This window comes from Tupaia chinensis, unplaced genomic scaffold (assembly GCF_000334495.1).
Source record: "Tupaia chinensis unplaced genomic scaffold, TupChi_1.0 Scaffold000706_1, whole genome shotgun sequence".
Classification (NCBI taxonomy): Eukaryota; Metazoa; Chordata; class Mammalia; order Scandentia; family Tupaiidae; genus Tupaia; species Tupaia belangeri.
In genome coordinates this window covers 2,143,356-2,162,359 of record NW_006160229.1, presented here as the reverse complement: position 1 = coordinate 2,162,359, position 19,004 = coordinate 2,143,356, and the positions used below count along the sequence as shown (strand labels likewise).

At 41.5% G+C, this 19,004-nt stretch overlaps 1 protein-coding gene across 1 annotated transcript in view; it reads right to left on the bottom strand.

Moving 5' to 3' along the window:
- The window catches only part of LOC102501475 (phospholipid-transporting ATPase IG-like), a 348,220-nt gene that overhangs the window by 88,139 nt on the left and 241,077 nt on the right, over nucleotides 1-19,004 (bottom strand). Inside the window, 1 exon segment of the mRNA XM_027776689.1 lies at nucleotides 18,681-18,771. Coding sequence (XP_027632490.1) covers nucleotides 18,681-18,771 — 91 coding nt within the window.

The following is a 19,004-nucleotide window of genomic DNA, read 5'->3' as shown; positions in this document are numbered from 1 at the left end:
AATCTACATTTCACCAAAACGTTGTGTTTGCATTTGCTTTGTGTTTTTTTGTTTGTTTGTTTTGTTTTGTTTTTTTTCATGTAATTATCAGGCACTCTACTCATTTATGCATCTGTTCCTTCAGCAAACCTTTGTTAGGCTCCTATCTTATGCCAGGCTCTGTGCAGTGCTACAGGTGCAGAAACCACTTAGCCTCTCGCGAGGCTCTGCATTCAGAGGCAGGAGGCAGTTCCAGCCCAGAGTGATAAGTGTTACAGTCCAGTAGTACTGAGCCCAGGATGCTGTGAGCACATAGTGAAAGAACATCTAGCACTAAACTGATCAAACGGCTCATGTATATGAAAGAAATGGTTTTCCGGCCTAACCCATGCTGAATGCCTCCTGGGACACTTCCAGCACATGACTTTCAGGTCGTGACTCAAATGCTAGACTGAGGATGACTGACCCGCTTGCAGCAGGAGAGCAGTAGGACATGGATCAGACATATTTATGCTGCAAATGCAGGGGAGATACTCATTTCTGTAACTTTTGTAAACACCAAGATTTAAAAGTGTCTGCAGTACACAAACATGCAAATATTAAGTATTGCAAATAAAATAGAGGATTTTGAAAGTTGCATCCATCTTTCTTCCTTCCTTTTTTTTTTTTTCTTTTGAGATATTGCCTTGATTTTTTTTTTTCAGCCTCATAAGGTAGCTGGGACGACAGGCACACACCACCATGTCTGGCTCACTATCTTTAAAACTACTGTTCAAGACCAGCAGATGGCATAATGGTTATGTCACTGGACTCCCACACGGTTAACTGTGGTTCAAATCCCAGACCCAGCAGCTTGAAACTCATGCCAGGTGTGTGTGCATGCCTGCCCAAAGTCCCAGGAGGAAAATGGAGGAGAAGAGATTGCAGTGTAGCCACACACACACACACCCGCAGGGGTGATTGCTCACATTCTGTCTCTGTCTCTATCTGTCTCTCCGGCGAGTGCATGCACCCTGTAGCAAAAATATCTTCAACAAAACAAAAATTTAAAAACAAATAAAAACTACTGTATAGTTATATATGATATGATTGATATGAAAAGATAAAAACTAGAGACTTTTCTTACCCTTCTTCAGTGATAAGGCTTTTTATAATTTATGTGTCTTTTAAAATTTACACTTAATAACAATTGACCAAAATCATCACTAAAAGCCAGATCTATGGTAAAGGGGCTTTAAAAAATATATTGGCATTGGAGCTGGCAGGTGGCATGGTGGTTAAGGTGCTAGACTCCCACATGGCCAACTGCAGTTCAAGTCCTGGATATGGCAGCTTGCTTTCTCACTTTCTCTGTTTCTCTCTGGTCAAATTAAAAGATAACTTGCTTTCTCACTTTCTCTCTCTCTCTCTCTCTAAATTAAAAAATAATAATAAATGAATAAATTTTTTTGGGAGAGATTTTCACTGTAGGGCGCGTGCGCTCGCCAGACAGACAGAGAGAGACATAGAGACAGAAAGCGAGAAATCACCCCCCAGGGGGGATGGTCACACCGCAATCCCTTCTCCTCCATTCTCCTCTCGGGAACTTGGGCATGCACGCACACGCGCCCGGCGTGAGTTTTAAGCCACCGGGTCCGGGACACGAACCGCGGTCGACTACGTGGGAGTCCAGCGACATAGCCATTACGCTAACTGCTGGTTCCCAATGAATAAATTTTATAAAGGGGCCAGTGAGCAGCATTGGTGGCCATGGGCACTGGACTCCCTCATGGATGGCCAAAGTTTGAGTCCTGAACCTGACAGCTTGCTTTCTCACTTTCTCTCTCTCTGTCTCTTGTCAAATTAAAATAAATAAATGAATAAATAAAAATAAAAATAAAAGATGATAATAAGGGGCCATAAGGTGGCATGGTAGTTAAGGCTCTGGACTCTCACATGCCAACCATAGTTCGAGTTCCAGACCTGGTGACTTGCTTTCTCACTTTCCCTCCCTCTCTCTCTCTCTCTTTGTCTCTCTCTGGTCAAATTAAAAATAAATAATAACAAATATAATTATATAAAGAATTTTTACAAAGATAATATTAAATAAAATAATCCTTTTTAAGAAAAATACATTGGCATTGGGCCAGCAGACAGCATGGAAATTAAGGTGACTGGATCCCACATGGCCAACTGTGTGGTTTGAAAAACATGCAGCTTGAAAAATATATCAGACACGTGTGCACACATGACCAAAATCCCAATAAAGGAGAAAGGATTGGAATGTGGCCATACCCCCTAGTGGGTGCTTTCTCATTCCCCCTTCACTCCCCATCTCTCTCTGTCTCTAGTGAGTGCACATGCCCTATAGCAAAAAAAAAAAAAAAAAAGGCATTGGCCTTATTTTTAAAAAAAAAATTTGTTTCTAGAAAGTAACTGTCTTCAAGAATTAGCTTCCTTGGGTAATTCTGAAAGCAGTTAAAAAAAAAATACACACATTAAAAAAAACTCTTCATCACACAATTTTGAATGTTCCAGATTATTCCTTAACAATAGAAATCTGTGGAAAATGCATCTGAAGAGGCATTTATTCTGCCAAAGCATATCATCATTCGGTACTCACAGTGCAAATGGCAAATGAGTAGGAACATGTTTGAACATGAACTGGAAGAAATTATGATAATCCTCAACCATGGTCACCACTAAATAATTTTAAACATATTATTTTCGTAATATGTAAATATTTACATTAGCCTCTTTTTCCTATCCTATTATGACATCAGACCTCTTAAAGTAGCTATTTAAAGCACAAGCTATAAAAATAGACAAGATGACCCACTACTGTCAGAACTCACAATATCCATGTGGACATATGACTAAATGCCAAATCTCCTACTCCATGGCTATTCACGCCTTCTTGGGTTCAGAAAATCTAATTTTGAAAAACCCTGCATTTGCAACACAATTCTAATTCAGATGACTTACTTTAGATCAGAATGCATGCAGAAGAACCTACAACATCCATTTAGTGGTCCTTCGAATATTTTAACAAAAGAAGCAAAACTGACCCTCTTGTAAACGGACAAGTACAAAATGCCAAATAAACATAAGGCTGCTGCTGTTTGCTCTGTGACTGATCCGGTGATCTTGCTTGCAAAGGCAAACTCAAAGATGTCCCTAAATATGCATATTTCTTCTAAGTGTCATCTAAGAGTCTAAGAATACATATCCCTAGTCACGCAATTTCAGCCTAATAGAGAAAATATTATTTAAAATAATTCTCTAAGCTTTTCCTTGTCATCAGACTAGATATTCAACAGCCAATGCTTCAACCTAACTAACAATGGCAAATGAGTGCAAGTGAAAAAATGATAACCAGAGAATTCTCAGTAACTCTGAAAGTAAAGAGAACTCTAGACTGGGGCCCAGCAGGTGGCATAGAGGTTAGGGTGGCTGGACTCCCACATGGCTGACCATGGTTCAAGTCCTGGACTTGGAAGTTTGCTTTCTCACTTTCCTTCTCTCTCTGGTCAACTTTAATTTAAAAATAAAGAAATAAATAAGAAATAATGACAATGAAGAAAATTAAATAAAATAATTTTTAAAAAAAGAAAACTGTAGAGTAATGACAGCTGATGCTGACTCAGTCAAGCTGTATTTGAAAGGGAAGCTCCAGACCTACCAGCCACAAACTTATTCGAAGTTCATATTTCAGTAGCACCTAACAGCTTTCTATTTCAACTATTGAATACGCCTTTTACAAAGAGAGTCACTAGCACCTTATTATAAACATGAAATTACTATATAATTATATACATCATATATGTATATAATATATATTGTATATAAGGTATAGATGTAGCTTGATTATGCAGCTTAGTTTCCAGTGAGGAAAATTATGAACATAATGTTCTTATTTTTGGGGTTTTTTTGGTGGAGTTGTTCTGGGAGGTGATATTTAGATTTTTTTTTTGAAGTCCAATTTCTCCTTCTTGATAATTAAATAAAACATCATTTGACAAATGTCTAAAATAAATTAAAATAATAAAATAAAGTTAAGTTGAATATTAATGAATTAAAGTAATCATGTTGACATCGTCATTATTCTAGAAAGCTATTGGCTCTTTACATCCATAAATGTATTTCAAACACTGACCCATTTATTAAGCAATGCATTTATTCAAATCTCACTTCAATTTTAACATTCTCTAAGTGGCTAGATTTGAATAGGAAATTAGTACAATCTCTAGCAAAGACAGACAGAAAGGCGCTTTTAAGGTGCTTATTCAGACATAAGAGTATGGACAACTGTGTACAGAACACAGCACTGTCAAATACACCAGCCTTTCCATGGGATCATTTAAACTATAAGTACTCTGCGACAAAACTGGGCAAATCCTTTCTCTGAGCTGAAAAGATGCAGTAGCCTCTTTTTGTGCAACAACAAAAAAAATTTTTAAATAATATACCAAAGTGTTTTTATATTATACATCTTATTTTTTCTGTACTCCTTTATGTGTATCAAAATGTTCATAATAAAATCAGTTTATATATATGTATGTGTATGTATGTATATGTACATACGTGTATGTGTGTATATATGTGTATGTGTGTGTGTGTATATATATACACACACATTCGAATGCAAGTGTTAGATCAACATATGGGATATGATCCCAGTTTGGTAAAATACCTAGATATATGTGGATTCCTTATTTCATTCTTGCCAGTTATAATTAAGCTCCCTGGAAGCAAGAATTTATCCCAGTAGTGTCTAGTATGTAAGAGGTGATTGAGAAATGTCCATAGAATTGAATTGAACTGAATTTAAATGATACATATATATTTGTAGAAAATTTCCTATGTCCACATATTAAAAAATAGCCTTAAGTGATTCATTTTCAAGAATAGCTTAACAAAAGGTGCTTAACCAGCTTGTAAATGTGACATCTCCAGAAAGTACACATCCTGGAAAGGTCCTGAACAAACAGAACCCAAAAACAACAAGTTGCCTTTGAGAAATGACTTCTGAAGATGATGGCTGGTCAGCAGCCGTTTGGTCCTTTTCACTTCCCAGTTCTCCCTCCTCAGGACATTAGGTGGGCCTTTTTCACAGATTTATCTTAAGCCTGCACCTTAATACCTAATAAGGAAATGATAAAACTTAGGCGACATCCGGGAAGATTGTACAGCCCGTAGTTCTCAGCCAGTGAGGAACTGGGAGAGGGACTTGCGCACTAGGGAATACACTGCTTGTTGTAACCCATCTTTCGAGATCACCATTAAAGTCTCACTTCCCGTACTTTGTGTCTCTGTGTCCATTCTTTGACATTGGACAGGTTAAGCGTGTTTCTCTCTCACACACACAAACTGTTAGCAGCATTTACCTCTAGAAAGTAGGACTAGGCTAAATAGGTGGGTTACTTTCACATTAGTTTATGGAAGTTTGTATTATGTTGTCATTTTACAAAGACCATTTATAAATCATTTAATTAGTAACATAAGAAAACAGGGGGCCCAGCAGGTGGCATGCTGATTGGGGCGCTGGACTCTCACATGGCCGACCATGGTTGGAGTTCTGGACCTGGCGGCTTGCTTTCTCACTTTCTTACTCTCTCTTTCTTTCTCTCTCTCCCTCTCTCTGGTGATTGCATGTGCCATTCCCTATAAAAAGTTCAAAAATAAGAATAATAGGACAGTGGGTAACATGGTGATGAAGGCACTGGACTCCCACATGGCTGACTGTGGTTCAAGTCCTGAAACCAGCAGCTTGCTTTCTCTCTCTACCTGTCTCTCTCTGGTCAAATTGAATAATAATAATTATTATTAATAAAATAAAGTAATTTTTACAAAAAATAATAATAAATTTTAAAATAGAAAGAAAATAGGAAAATAAAAAGCACTTCCTTACCAAAAGTGAAAAAGAGAAACAGGAAAAAAAGGAATATTGGAGGCACTAGGCAAGGAAAGGAGAAAAGAGGCAGTAAAAAAGAGGAAGGAGAGGAGAGAGGGAAAAAAAGGGGAAGGCAAAAAATTTTTAAAAAAAGGCATGAGAAAAAAATGAGGTGCAGCTGGTGAGAAGTGTGCCCCAGGTTGCTGCCCCTTGACTGTCTCTGGTAGGTGTTAAATTAAGAGCATGTCTGTGGAAATCTTTTCCTTCTGCCTCCCTTCAGATGCAAAATCACCCTTTAGAGATAGTATATGTTCATTGTATAGCAACAGGAGCTGCCACTGTCTTATGAACCTGACTAACATTCAGAAACCCAAAACATGTAGGTAAATTTTGAGAGAAACCGAATCATTCTATAATGAAGAACTACATACGTGGTGATTCACTACATGTGAAAATAAGGATAAGTCAATGTTTTTCCTGCTTAAAGCTTCAGCAAATCCACTTGCAGAGCTGGTCCAAGCCCATCTGTCTAGCCACTGCAATCTATTTTCCTAAAAGCTGTCTCCTGCCATAGAGAGGGGGATTACACACTTGACTGACAAGTGGTCTTGTCCAGCCTGGAAAGGTCTTTGCAGATTTCAGATCGGCATGGTATCTAAACATGTGCCTCGCAGCTTCTCTCTGTTACTCTGCCCCAGCCCTACCTAGACTTGCTTGCCAAATGCTGAAACACTAACACAATTCAGTTAGTGAGGATATTTTCCTGTTGTTTTTATTTACTTTGTAGTATTGTTTGCCCTTTCCTACCTCTTAAGACTTCCAGAGTTTCAAGAATTATTCTCATACTAGGAATAAATAAATATGTTGTAATCCTTCTAAATTCATGGAAAATTAAAGATGAATGAAAATCCAATATGAGCACTGATGGGAAGAATGCATGTGTCCATTACAGTAAATAATTCCCAAATACCTTAAATTTAATTACCTGATATTCAGGGAAACATCCATTTGTACAATTCTAAAAATGAAGTTCAAATACTCTCTAAATTCATCTACAGATTCCATAAAATCTCTGAAAAATCTGAGCTGGATTTTTACACAGAAATTGACAGACATCCTAAAATTCATAAGGATGTGCAAGGGAACCAGAATAACCAAAGAAATTTTGAAAAAGAACAAATTTGGAAAATTCGCACTTCCTGATTACAATAATTAAGACAAATATAATGAGAAACGAATAGATAAATCAGTAGAGTTGAGAGTCCTGAAACCTTTATATCTAAGGTTAATTGATTTTTAGTCAGGATACCAAAACACCAATGAAGAAAGACTATTGTTTTTCACAAAGTACTGTGGCGCCTAGGTATGCACATACAAAAGAATGAATCTGGACCCCCAATTCACACCATACACGTAAATCAAATCAAAATCGAAGATCTTAATGTAAGAGCCAACACTATACAACTCTTAGACAAATACATAGTTGTAATTTTTTGTGACCTTGGATTAGGCAAATTTTAATAAATGTTTCACACCAAAAGTAATGACAAAATAAATAAATTTGATCTCCCGAAAGATAAAAATGTTTACACTTAAAAGGACACCATTCATTAAGTAAAAAGACAATCCAAGGAATGGGAGAATATATTTGTAGATCAAATACTGATAAGGATATCAAATCCGGAATATACAAATAACTTTAACAACTCAACAGTAAAACGAGGAATAGCCCAATTTTAAAATGGGCACAGGATCTGCATAGACATTTCTCCAAAGGTATATACAGAGATTAATAAGTACTGGGCAGGATGTAGAGAAATTGGAGCCCCAATACATTGATGTTGGAAATGTCAAAGGGTGCAACTACTTTAGAAAACAGTCTGGAAATTCTTCAAATATGAAACATACACTTTATGCCCCAGCAATTTCTACTCCTAGATATACAACAAATAAAATGAAAACATAGGAACATATGTCCACACAAAAACTTGTATAAGAGGTTTACAGCAACCTTACTCATATAGCCAACAAGGTGAGAACCATGCAAATGTCTGCCAACTAGTAAATGGATGATTAAAATGCCGTATACCTACACAATGCAATAATACTCAGCCATATAAAAAAAATTACATACTGGGCCAGCAGGTGGCATAGTGGTTACGATGCTGGATTGGGACCAGCAGTTAGCGTAATGGCTATGTCGCTGGACTCTCATGTAGTCAACTGCGGTTTGAGTCCCGGACCCAGCGGCTTAAACTCACGCCGGGCGCGTGTGCGTGCGTGCCCAAGATCCCGAGAGGAGAATGGAGGAGAAGGGATTGTGACGTGACCATCCTCCCGGGGGGTGATTTCTTGCTTTCTGTCTCTATGTCTCTCTCTGTCTCTCCGGTGAGCAAAACACCCTCCAAAAAAAAAAAAAAAGATGCTGGATTCCCACGTGGCCGACTGCAGTTGAAGTCCTGAACCTGGCAGCTTGAAGATCACACTGGGCACATGTGCCTGTGTGCCCAAAATCACAGGAGGAGAATGGAGGAGAGGGGATTATAGAATGGCTATCTCCCCAGAGGTGTGATTTCTCACTTTCCCTCTCATTGTCTGTGTCTCTCTCCAGTGAGTGTACACACCCTATGGCAAAAACCTGTAAAAAAAAAAATGATGTGTGACGTCATGAATGAACCTTGAAACTGTTATCTGAAAGAAGTCAGTCAGAAGAGAGCATATATTGTATAATTCTATTTACATGAAATGTGCAGAATAGAGACAACTATAGATAGAGAAAGTATATTACTGACTACCAGGGGCTAGGGAAAAGGGCTGCTGGGAGAAAAAGGGGAGTGGCTGTTATCAGACATGAGGTTTCTTTTTGGGTGATGGGAATATTATAAACCTAGATTGTGGTAATGGCTGCACAACTCTGTGATTTTACTAAAAACCATTGAATTACATACTTTATTAAGTTTATTTATTTCTTCCATGAGTGAGAGAGACATAGAGGGAGAAGGGGAAACAGAGAGAACACCCCAAACAGGGTCCTGATGCCACAATCCACCCTAACTTCAGCTAGTCCTGGACCATGGGTATACATGTGCCAGGAAGGTCTCTGGACATGAACCCAGCAACCACTCATGTGGGTCAGCCTCACAGAGTATCATGTTTTATGACTGTGCCACTGTCCAGTCCTGGAATGGTATACTTTATTTATTTACTTATTATTCATGATAGAGCACAGATGCATGCATGAGAGAGAGAGAGGGAGAAAGAGAGAAGCACTAGGTTTGGTCATGATGTGATCCTCTTCCTCCTATACTTCAGACCTTAGGGCTTCTGGCTCTACAGTCCCAGAAGCTACCAACTGAGCTGCAGTGGCGATGCCAAGAATTATATACTTTAAATGAATTAATTATATGATATGTGAATTATATCTCAATAAAAGATGTTTTTAAAAATATGCTCGGGCACAACTAAAAAGCCATTCTACTGCTCTCTTGCTAACAAAATCCCTTCCTGTACCCTGTTGCCTGGAATGGCTCTCATTTCCTTTTCAAACTGTTGCAAAAAAATTATTTGAAAACAGAAAAGAAACATATCTCCATAGCATTGCTGGTTTATAGTTTTCCAGAGACAAAAAGCACATATTTAATTTCAATTGTTACTAAAAATATTTTCCCCCTGCACCTTCCAGGTTAACATAAAGTTAACTTCTTCATGGCAGAGGTTACAATATCATTAATTAAGAAAGTCAAAGAAGATAATCTGCTCTTCAGAGTATTTTTACTATACTAAAATATTACTGTATTTGCTGTCTGGGGTACCTGAAAGGCTAAAATTTAACTATTTTATAAGTCATGGGCATTATTGTGAATATAAACTATCCTTTTTTTCCAATTTGCCATCAACCATTGGCTTTTCCATTCAAATATAAATTTTTAAAATTGTATCATGCATTGAAAATGAAAGCGGTAACTGGATAAAAGTTTTCGCAATTGGAAAGCAAAAGTAGTTGTTTAATATCTCTACTGAGAAAAGAATACAATGGCAAGGGATTCATCTGCAGCATGAACTTCAACCTTAAAATGGCTAAACTACAGATTTAGAGGTCAATTAACATTAAGGAGAGCCAATGGTTACATTTCTGGACTCCCACATAACTGACCACGGTTCAAATCCCAGACCCAGTGGTTTGAAACTCATGCCAGGTGCATGTGTGTACGTGCCCAAGATCCTGGGAGGAGAGTGGAGGACAAGGGATTGTTGCATGGCCATCCCCCCAAAGGGTGATTTCTCACTTTTCCTCTCTCTGTCTCTGTCTCTTGCTCTCTCCGGCAAGCACATGCACCCTAAGGCAAAAACCTCAACAACAACAACAAAAATCCGGAACCTGCAGATAGCGTAATGATTACCACAGTTCAAGCCCAGACCCAGCAGCTTAAAACTCATGCCAGGTGCATGTGTGTGCGTGCCCAAGATCCCAAGAGGAGGATAGAGGAGAAGGGATTGCAGTGTGGCCATGCCCCCTGGGGGGTGATTTCTCACTTTCCCTTTCACTGTGTGTGTGTCTCTCTCTCTGGCGAGTGCACATACCCCATAGTAAAAATCTCTCAGAAAAAAATAGAGGTTGTAGTTTTTCTCTTTGGAGAGCTTTAAACACAGACCTCATCTTCACCACTAAGCATAGATTACATTGGTTTCAGACTGTGAGCAAAGGAACATGAGTCAAAATGACCTGTCAACAAATATGATAGTGAAGACATTTGAATAACAAACCACAGAAATTATTTTTCCTGCTTCTACTTCATGCTTTCTTCCCTTTCCAAGTAAGTATTGCTTTGGGGAAGAGCCATAGGTAAACTTCATTGGTGGGACACAAACAACGGTCTGGCTGATCTGTGTCTTTACTCACTCAACCAGGCTTTAAGTATTATTATCCCCAAATTTATATCCCAAGCCTAGATCCCTTCCCTGAGTGGCAGACTCCTATACGTCTGCAAACCTGCTCCACCTAAAGGCATCCCCCATCTCTATGGCAGAATTTTTCTGCCATCTAGCCACTTGCTTAGGCCAAAAGTCTTAGCGTCATCTTTGACTCTTCTTTTTCTCTCATATTCCATTTCCAAACTCTGAGCAAACTGTTTGGGCTCTATGATCAAATATACCCAGAACTAAATCACTGCTCACTACTTCCACAATTACCTCTTTGCTTCAAGCTGGCGCCATCAATCCTAATAGCCGCCTGATTAGTCTCACTGGTTTCCATCTTTGTCCCACCTTTAACCTATTCTCCACATAGCAGGCAGAGGAATCCTGTTAAAACCTATATCACGTCTTGGGAACCAGCAGTTAGCGTAATGGCTATGTCACTGGACTCCCACGTAGTCGACCGCGGTTCGTGTCCCGGACCCGGTGGCTTAAAACTCACGCCGGGTGCATGTGCGTGCGTGCCCAAGATCCTGAGAGGAGAATGGAGGAGAAGGGATTGCGGCGTGACCATCCCCCCTGGGGGGTGATTTCTCACTTTCTGTCTCTATGTCTCTCTCTGTCTGTCTGGCGAGCGCACGCGCCCTACAGTGAAAATCTCTCAAAAAAAAAAAAAAAAAAAAACCTATATCACGTCTTTGCTCAAAAGCTTGTAGTGACTCCTCATCTGACTCAGGGTAAAAGCCTAAATCCTTACCAAGGCCTATGCAATCCAGACCCTGTCACTTCTGTGGCTTTATCATGAGTGCACGTGTGTGTACTTGCACACACACAGATGCAAGCACTTAGTTTGCTTCAGCCACACTGGTCCCCTTTTTATTCCTTGAACTTGTCAGCACTCTTTCATCTCAGGGTCTTAATACTGAGGTGTCTTCTCTGTCTGAAACACTTCCCCAGATACTCCTGATGGCTCGCTTCCTCACCTCCTTCAGGTCTTTCAATGTCACCTGCCCATTGCTGAAATTAACAAGTCAGATTCTTACATCTACCATGTATTGACCATGATATTTACACATATCATGAAGGGAAGGCTGGGGTGAAAAACAAATGGGAAAAAGTGCTATGATGCTGGCTTTTTACCAGGAGTAACTGTCCCTGGAGCAAGATGTAGCAGCAACGGAAAGGGTCACAGTTCTTGCAAGCAGACATATAGAAGGCATCCCTCCTCATTGGATTGGTCCCTACTTATGCCCTGGGGCAAGTGAGGTACAGGTTATTTTATTGAGCCTTCAGACAGTGTTTGCTTGAGAAGATGCCCAGCAGAGATAAAGGCATTTGTTTCCCTCTTTGTTGTTTGTTTGTTTGTTTTTGTTGTTTTCTAAATTTGCCAGAAGGTGCATGTGCTTGCCAGAGAGACAGACAGTGACAGGGAGAGGAAGAACCTGTCTCACAATTGGGCACGGTCATGTCATAATCCCTTCTCCTCACACCAGGTGTGTTTTTCAAGCCACAGGGTCTGGGACTGAAACAGCATCTTTGACCATGTGGGATCCATCTCCTTTAACCACCAGGCCACAGGCTGCCCTGAGACAACTGTTTTCAATCTTTGGGGGCGATTTTCTAAAATGAAGTGACTTCTAGTGCCAAGCACTTACAGGCATGCCTGATAAATGTGATTCATAAAGTATATCTGGATTTACCAATTAATTTTAAATTCACTTTGTTTTACAAGGAAGTAATATTACAATTTTGCGTGCTATACTATTTCAATTAACAGGAGAACACAGAAGTTTACTGGTAAGTTATTTCACAGCATCAACCCTCCAGAACACAACCAAGAACTAACTAGAAATAAAACAAAAGGCTTTCATGCCCAGCCACAATGTTGCAGTGGTGATGTGACACTCTTCAAAGTTGGATCCATAAGAAGATCAAGGGTTGGGTTCTAGATTGACTAGTACACACCAGTATGCACCTGGTCTGTACTCCACCTCTGCAGAGCCTCTGAGGCAGCCCTGGATTCAGCACAGTAAATTCACTTATGCTATTACAAGCACAAAATGGAGTCATCAAGAAATGATGCAATTATTTTGGGGCTCAGGAGTCAGGAAAGTAATCTTTCTGAAAAGCTTTCTCTGCAAAATGGTTAGAGATTTTTTTAGGGGGTGGGGTGGGTACTCAAACACTAAATGTGCTGTACCTCAGTATTGTGGAGCACACATAGTATAGCATGGTCAACAAATGACTCGTCGACTCAGCAGGTGGTGTGGTAGTTAAGGTGCTGGATTCCCACATGGCTAATTGTGGTTCAAGTCCCAGACCTGGTGGCTTGTTTCTCATTCTCCCTCTCTCTTGCTCTCTCTCTCTCTTTTTCCTTCTCTATCTCTAAGGTCAAATTGAAGAATAATAACAAATAAAATTAAAATTACATAAATAATTCTTTTTTATAATTATTTAATTTAATTTATGCCAGGTCTGGGACTCAGACCATGTTCAGCCACATGGGAGTCCAGCACCTTAACCACCACACCACCTGCTGGTCCCCATAAATAATTATTAAAAAAAAACAAATGACCCATTATCATTGCAATACATTTTTATACCTTACTGAAATGTGCATTAAATAATTAGATTTTGTCTTGATTCATCTACTAGAGCAAAAATCTGATTAAATAAAATTTGCAGTGAACAGGTGTTTACAACTACTTATCTGAGTTATCTGAGATTATGTTAGATCAATAGACTTTACATTCTTTATTCCTGGGATTCATGCAAAACATTCCTTTCTTTTCTCCTTTCTTTCTTTTTTCTTCATCATCAGAGAAGGAAACATTTGAGGAGGGGAAAAAACTTTAAGGACAAGTTTGAAAGGTAACTTTATAAAAACTGTGTGACTACTTCTATACTAGACTCGCTGAGTTATCAAGATAACCCATCAATAAGCATATTTCAAGGGAAGAGCTTCAGTGTCAGGAATTGTTTAATGGACCTCACAGGTCAAAACAGAAATAAGATCTATTTCTTCTCAGCTTCAGACCTGTTGGTCATCTCTAATCAAATATTCCACAGAAATTACATAACCAAAACTGAACCCCAAACTTGCTCTTCCTCTTTCATTCCCTATCTTAATGCCATCTGTTCCTACCTAGTTATTCTAACCAGAAACCTGGAATTAACCTAGTCTCCTCCTTGCCCTTCAAAAACCCTAACCACCAAGTTAAACCATTCCATCCCCCCAACTCCTCTCAGGCTTCTCCCTTCCTCCCCATAGTCAGACCTGATAGTCTATGCCTTCCTTCATCCACTCATAACCAGCATACTTCAACTGCTTTCTAACTAGTCGCCTTAGCATTGATCTTTGTCTTCTCTTCTGTGTACATGCTACACTGCTTCCACCACACAACTGCCAGAGTAATTTGTGTAAAGGTAAAAGGCCCCCACCATGCATACCCAGCTGTGAACCTCTGCGTACATTGCACTGCACAACTCTGTAAGGGCATCATTCATGCTATAACCTGTGTGAATGGAGCCCCTGAGAGTTTTGCAGAAGACAATCCATACAACCATATGTAGGATATAAATCCCCTGCTTACAACTCTTCTACGGCTCCCCATCACCCTGGAAATAAGTAAAACCCTTAAACATGCCTTACAAGGCTCTGCCTGATGTGGCCCCTACTGGTCTTTTCAAACTGGTCTCTCTCTCCTATACCTTCTATACTACACACTTTTATCATTTCAAAAGCATCTACAGGGGACCAGTAGATGACATAACGGTTATGTCGCTGGACTCCCACATAGTGGACCATGGTTCAAGTCCCAGATGTGGTGGCTTAAAACTCATGCTGGGTGCCTGTGTGTGTGCCCAAGATCCCAAGAGAGAATGGAGGAGAAGGCATTGCAGCGTGGCCATCCCCTTGGGGGTGATTTCTCACTTTCTGTCTCGGCATCTCTCTCTGTCTGTCTGGTGAGCACTCATGCCCTATAGCAAAAATCTCTCTAATAAAATAAAATAAAAATCACCTACAGGGCCTGCAGGTGGCATGGAGGTTAGGGTGGCTGGATCTCACATGACTGACTGTGTGGTTCAAGTCCTGGACCTGGCAGCCTGCAAATCACAGCAAATGTGTATTCGTGCATGCCCAAAATCCTGAGAGAAGAATGCATGAGAGGGAATTGAGGACTGGGCATCCTCCCTGGAGGGTAAATTCTTACGCTTACTCTCTTTCTCTCTCTCTGTCTCTCTCTGGCGAGCACATGCACCCTATAGCAAAACAAACAAATCAAAAACAAACAAACAAAAAACACCTACAAATCCCCAACCTACTATGCTGCCCACTTTCCACCAGTATTTTCAGATTTCCTTTGCCTGGAATACCCTTCTCCCAGCTCTCTGTCCACTGGAAATTTGTGTGTATCCCTCAAGATCCACTGTCTCCAAGAAGTCTTCCCTCCAAGTCCTTATGTGAGGTCAGTCATTCATTCCTTCTGTGGCTATGCCAGGGCAGATCCTGCACACACACACACATAATTAACTCACACTATGGCATAATTCTGGGTCATGAGCAGTCCATGAATGGCCAATATTGAAGTGTTCTTTCTTTCTTTCTTTCTTTTATTTTAATTTTATTTTTTATTATTGTTTTGCCAGAGGACATGTACACTCACAAGAGTAAGAGGAGAAAGTACCCCTCCCATGGGGAATGGCAGTAATCCCTTATCTTCCATCTCTCCCTTTTTTTGCTGGGATTCTTAGGCATGCACACATACGTGCCTGGTGTATTTTTCAAGTCATCAGGTTTAGGACTCCAACAACATGATCCACCATGTGGGATCCAGCTGCCTTATCCACCAGGTCACAAAGATGGCCCTGAAGTGATCTTTCAAAAAGTTCTCTAATATAATGAAAAGCTTCATAAACATATAATTTTTTAGAGAGATTTTTGCTATAGGGTGTGAGCGCTCTCTGGAAAGATAGAGAGACAGAAAACAGGAAGTCACTCACTTAAGGGGGATGGCCACTCTACAATCTCTTCTCCTCCATTCTTCTCTCTGGATTGTGCCTGGCATGAGTTTTAAGTACCTAGATCTGGGACTCAAACTGCAGTCGCCTATGTGGAAGTCCAGCGATGTAACTATTATGCCATCTACTAGTTCCTCATAAACATAATTTTAAACATCTGTTTTTAAAGTATATGAAATCTCTGTCACATTCAAGATGATTGTACTATATGGCATGTGCTCCAGCTGCATGAATACAATCACTTCCAGGGTAGTCTGTTGGTCCACAGGGAAAAGTCTGCTAAAAAGTCTGAAAAGTACAGCAAGCTCTTGTAAAAACACAGCTTAGTAACTGGTTTCATTTAGGTGTGGCAATGCATTGCAATGCCACAGAGATAGAGACTTGCCAACATACTGAAGTCTTCAAAGGTAAAGGAAGATGAAACATCACACAGTTCTAGAAATAAGAGAAACCACTGGTAATGGAGAAGTCGACATAAATTTCCTAGCACAGAGACTTGCAGGAAGTGGGGTGGTTAAGACACCGAACTCCCACAAGGTCAATGACGGTGCGAGTGCTGGGACCTGGCAGCTTGAAAATCACACTGGGTGCACGTGCGTGCATGGCCAAAATCCCAAGAGAAAATGAAGAGTAGGGATTGTAGTGTGGCCATCCCCCCTGGGGAGTGATTTCTCACTTTCCCTCCCTCTCTCTCTCTTTCTTTCTCTGTCTTCCTTCAGTAAGCACATTCACCCTATGGCTAACAAATTTTTTTAGAAGTCTCATAGTGGAACAGGCAGGTGGTGTGATGGTTAAGGGTGCTGGACTCCCACATGGCCAATCATGATTCAAGTCCCAGACCTGGCGGCTTGCTTTCTCACTTTCCCTTTCTCTCTCTGTCTCTCTCTGGTCAAATTAAAATATAATAACAAATAAAATAAAGAAGTAATTAATTTTTTGAGAGTTTTTTGCTATAGGGCCCATGTGCTCGCCAGACAGACAGAGACAGACATAGAGACAGAAAGCAAGAAATCACCCACCAGGGGGGATGGCAACACCGCAATCCCTTCTCCTCCTTTCTCCTCTCGGGATCTTGGGCACGCCCGCACAGGCGCCCGGCGTGAGTTTAAGCCACCGGGTCCGGAACTCAAACTGCGGTCGACCACGTGGGAGTCCAGAGACACAGCCATTACGCTAACTGCTGGTCCCAAGAAATAATTATTTTTTAAACATCTCATAGCATAACTAATTGGCTTGCATGAATGATTAAACACACATTTCTCCTATGGAGATTTGTTTTAGCTCTCAGGAAGATGCAGGGAAGAAAAAAGAACAAGACACAAAGTATCACCACTGTACTGCACAGAATGTTTCAGCAAGGTTCTTTTGCAGCCTCCAGAAACCATTGAAATTGCTCTGAAGACCTGAAGATGTTTGTGCCCCATCACTACACTATCCTTAATGAGTCGTTACGTATAGAAACTAATAATGACACCTCAAAACAAAGGCAAGACCAAAGAACATCATTGTGTGGTGTGTGTGTGTGTTCTTTTTTGTTTTGTGTGTGTGTGTGTGTATTTAAAGAGATTTTTGCTATAGGGCACATGCATCAGCTGGAGAGACAGAGACAGAAAGCAAGAAATCACCCCCTAAAGAGACTGGCCACGCCGCAATCCATTCTCTTCCATTCTCCTCTTGGGATCTTGGGAATGCACACAAACACACCCAGTGTGAGTTTTAAGCCACCTGGTCTGGGACTCAAACTGAGGTCAAAGATGTGGGAGTCCAGCGATGTAACCAATGTCATCTGCTGGTCCCAAGAACATTGTGTTCTGAAGATTCACATTCTGCAGCCTTGAATTGTTTCCTCTGGTCTTCTAAAGCGGTTTGCATGACGTCTTTAAGATTCAGTCACGAACAGAAGGGATACCTGGAGCATGGATTGTGGCTAACTGATTTGTGAAAAATTGCCACCAAGCCTGTATTTTGAAATGCCAAGACTCACATTGTAATACTTAGCACCTGGTGAGACATAACTACCTTGGGAGCACATGCCCATCAGTTGCAGCACCTTGGAGACTTGTCAGAAAAGCCCTGGCTCAACTTAAGGGCCCAGAGTAGCCTTCTGCTCTTGGGCTGCTCCTAGGTGCCAGTCAGAATAGTCGGGTAGGAACTTACTTGCTCAGAGCCCCAGAGCCTGTGCTTACCCTGCTGCCCAAACCCCAGCGCTGGGCAACTCCAGCTTGATGAACCTGGGGCCCAGAAGACTGGCAAGTGGCCAGGTCCATGTAGTGCCACTCACACCCCTCAAACCTCAGCAGCATCGGTAAAGGTTCTCTGAGTTGATTGGCTTTGTTCCGTTTGTCCTTATAGAAAATAGCTTTTGCCTTTGCAGTGAGGACCCCAGAATGCAGGGAGCTAGTGGACCCAGCAGGAAGGAGGCACTGGTCTGGTGAAAAGCCCCAATCCATAGCAGTTGCTCTTTCTCCTATAATTCCTCCTCCAACTGCGGTGCAGAGGCTCTCAGAACCCCACTTTTTGACTTGTTTTCCCCTACACGTGTTGTCACAGAAACCCGGGGTTTTCTTGCTTGGGGGACTACTGCACGGGAAGTGCACCCCATCAGAGAAGCTGGGTTCTGGTGTGCAGCATGTGGAGTCGGGAGATGCGGTCTATTCCCACCTAGGACTTTCTCACGGTCCTGCGAGGTCGGAGCGGTGAGGAGAGATGCACGCCTGCAGCGCGGCAGCTCGGGAGCGCCACTGCAGTGGGACCGTGCGAGGGTACGGAGAGTGAAGGGGAAGACAAAGTACGCTCCGCTGGCGGGCTGGGGAGGGAGCAGATGCCCAGAGCAGGGAGGGAGCTAGGCAGGAACCCGAGGCCGCTAGGAAGCGGATGCGAGCAGGAGACTTACCTGCGACATAAACCGCTTGCAGAAGGCAGAGGTAGCTCCTCCCGTACTTATTGGAGATCTTCACGCGCTGCAGGGCCATGGCCATGTCCACCTGCAGAGGGATAGCATGTGCCATCGGCACGAAAGTGCACCCATCCGGGTCCTGGGGCAGGGCCAGGGTCCTGCTCCACAGCCCAGGGGTCCATGGCACGGCTGCGACAGGCTGGGACACCTGTGCGACAGCCAGCTTTGGCGAGCCCAGGTGAGGCTGGGACTCTGCCGCCGCCGCCATCCTCACTCGGAAGTCCCGACCGGGACCGTCTCCCCAGCCTGCCGCTGGCAAGC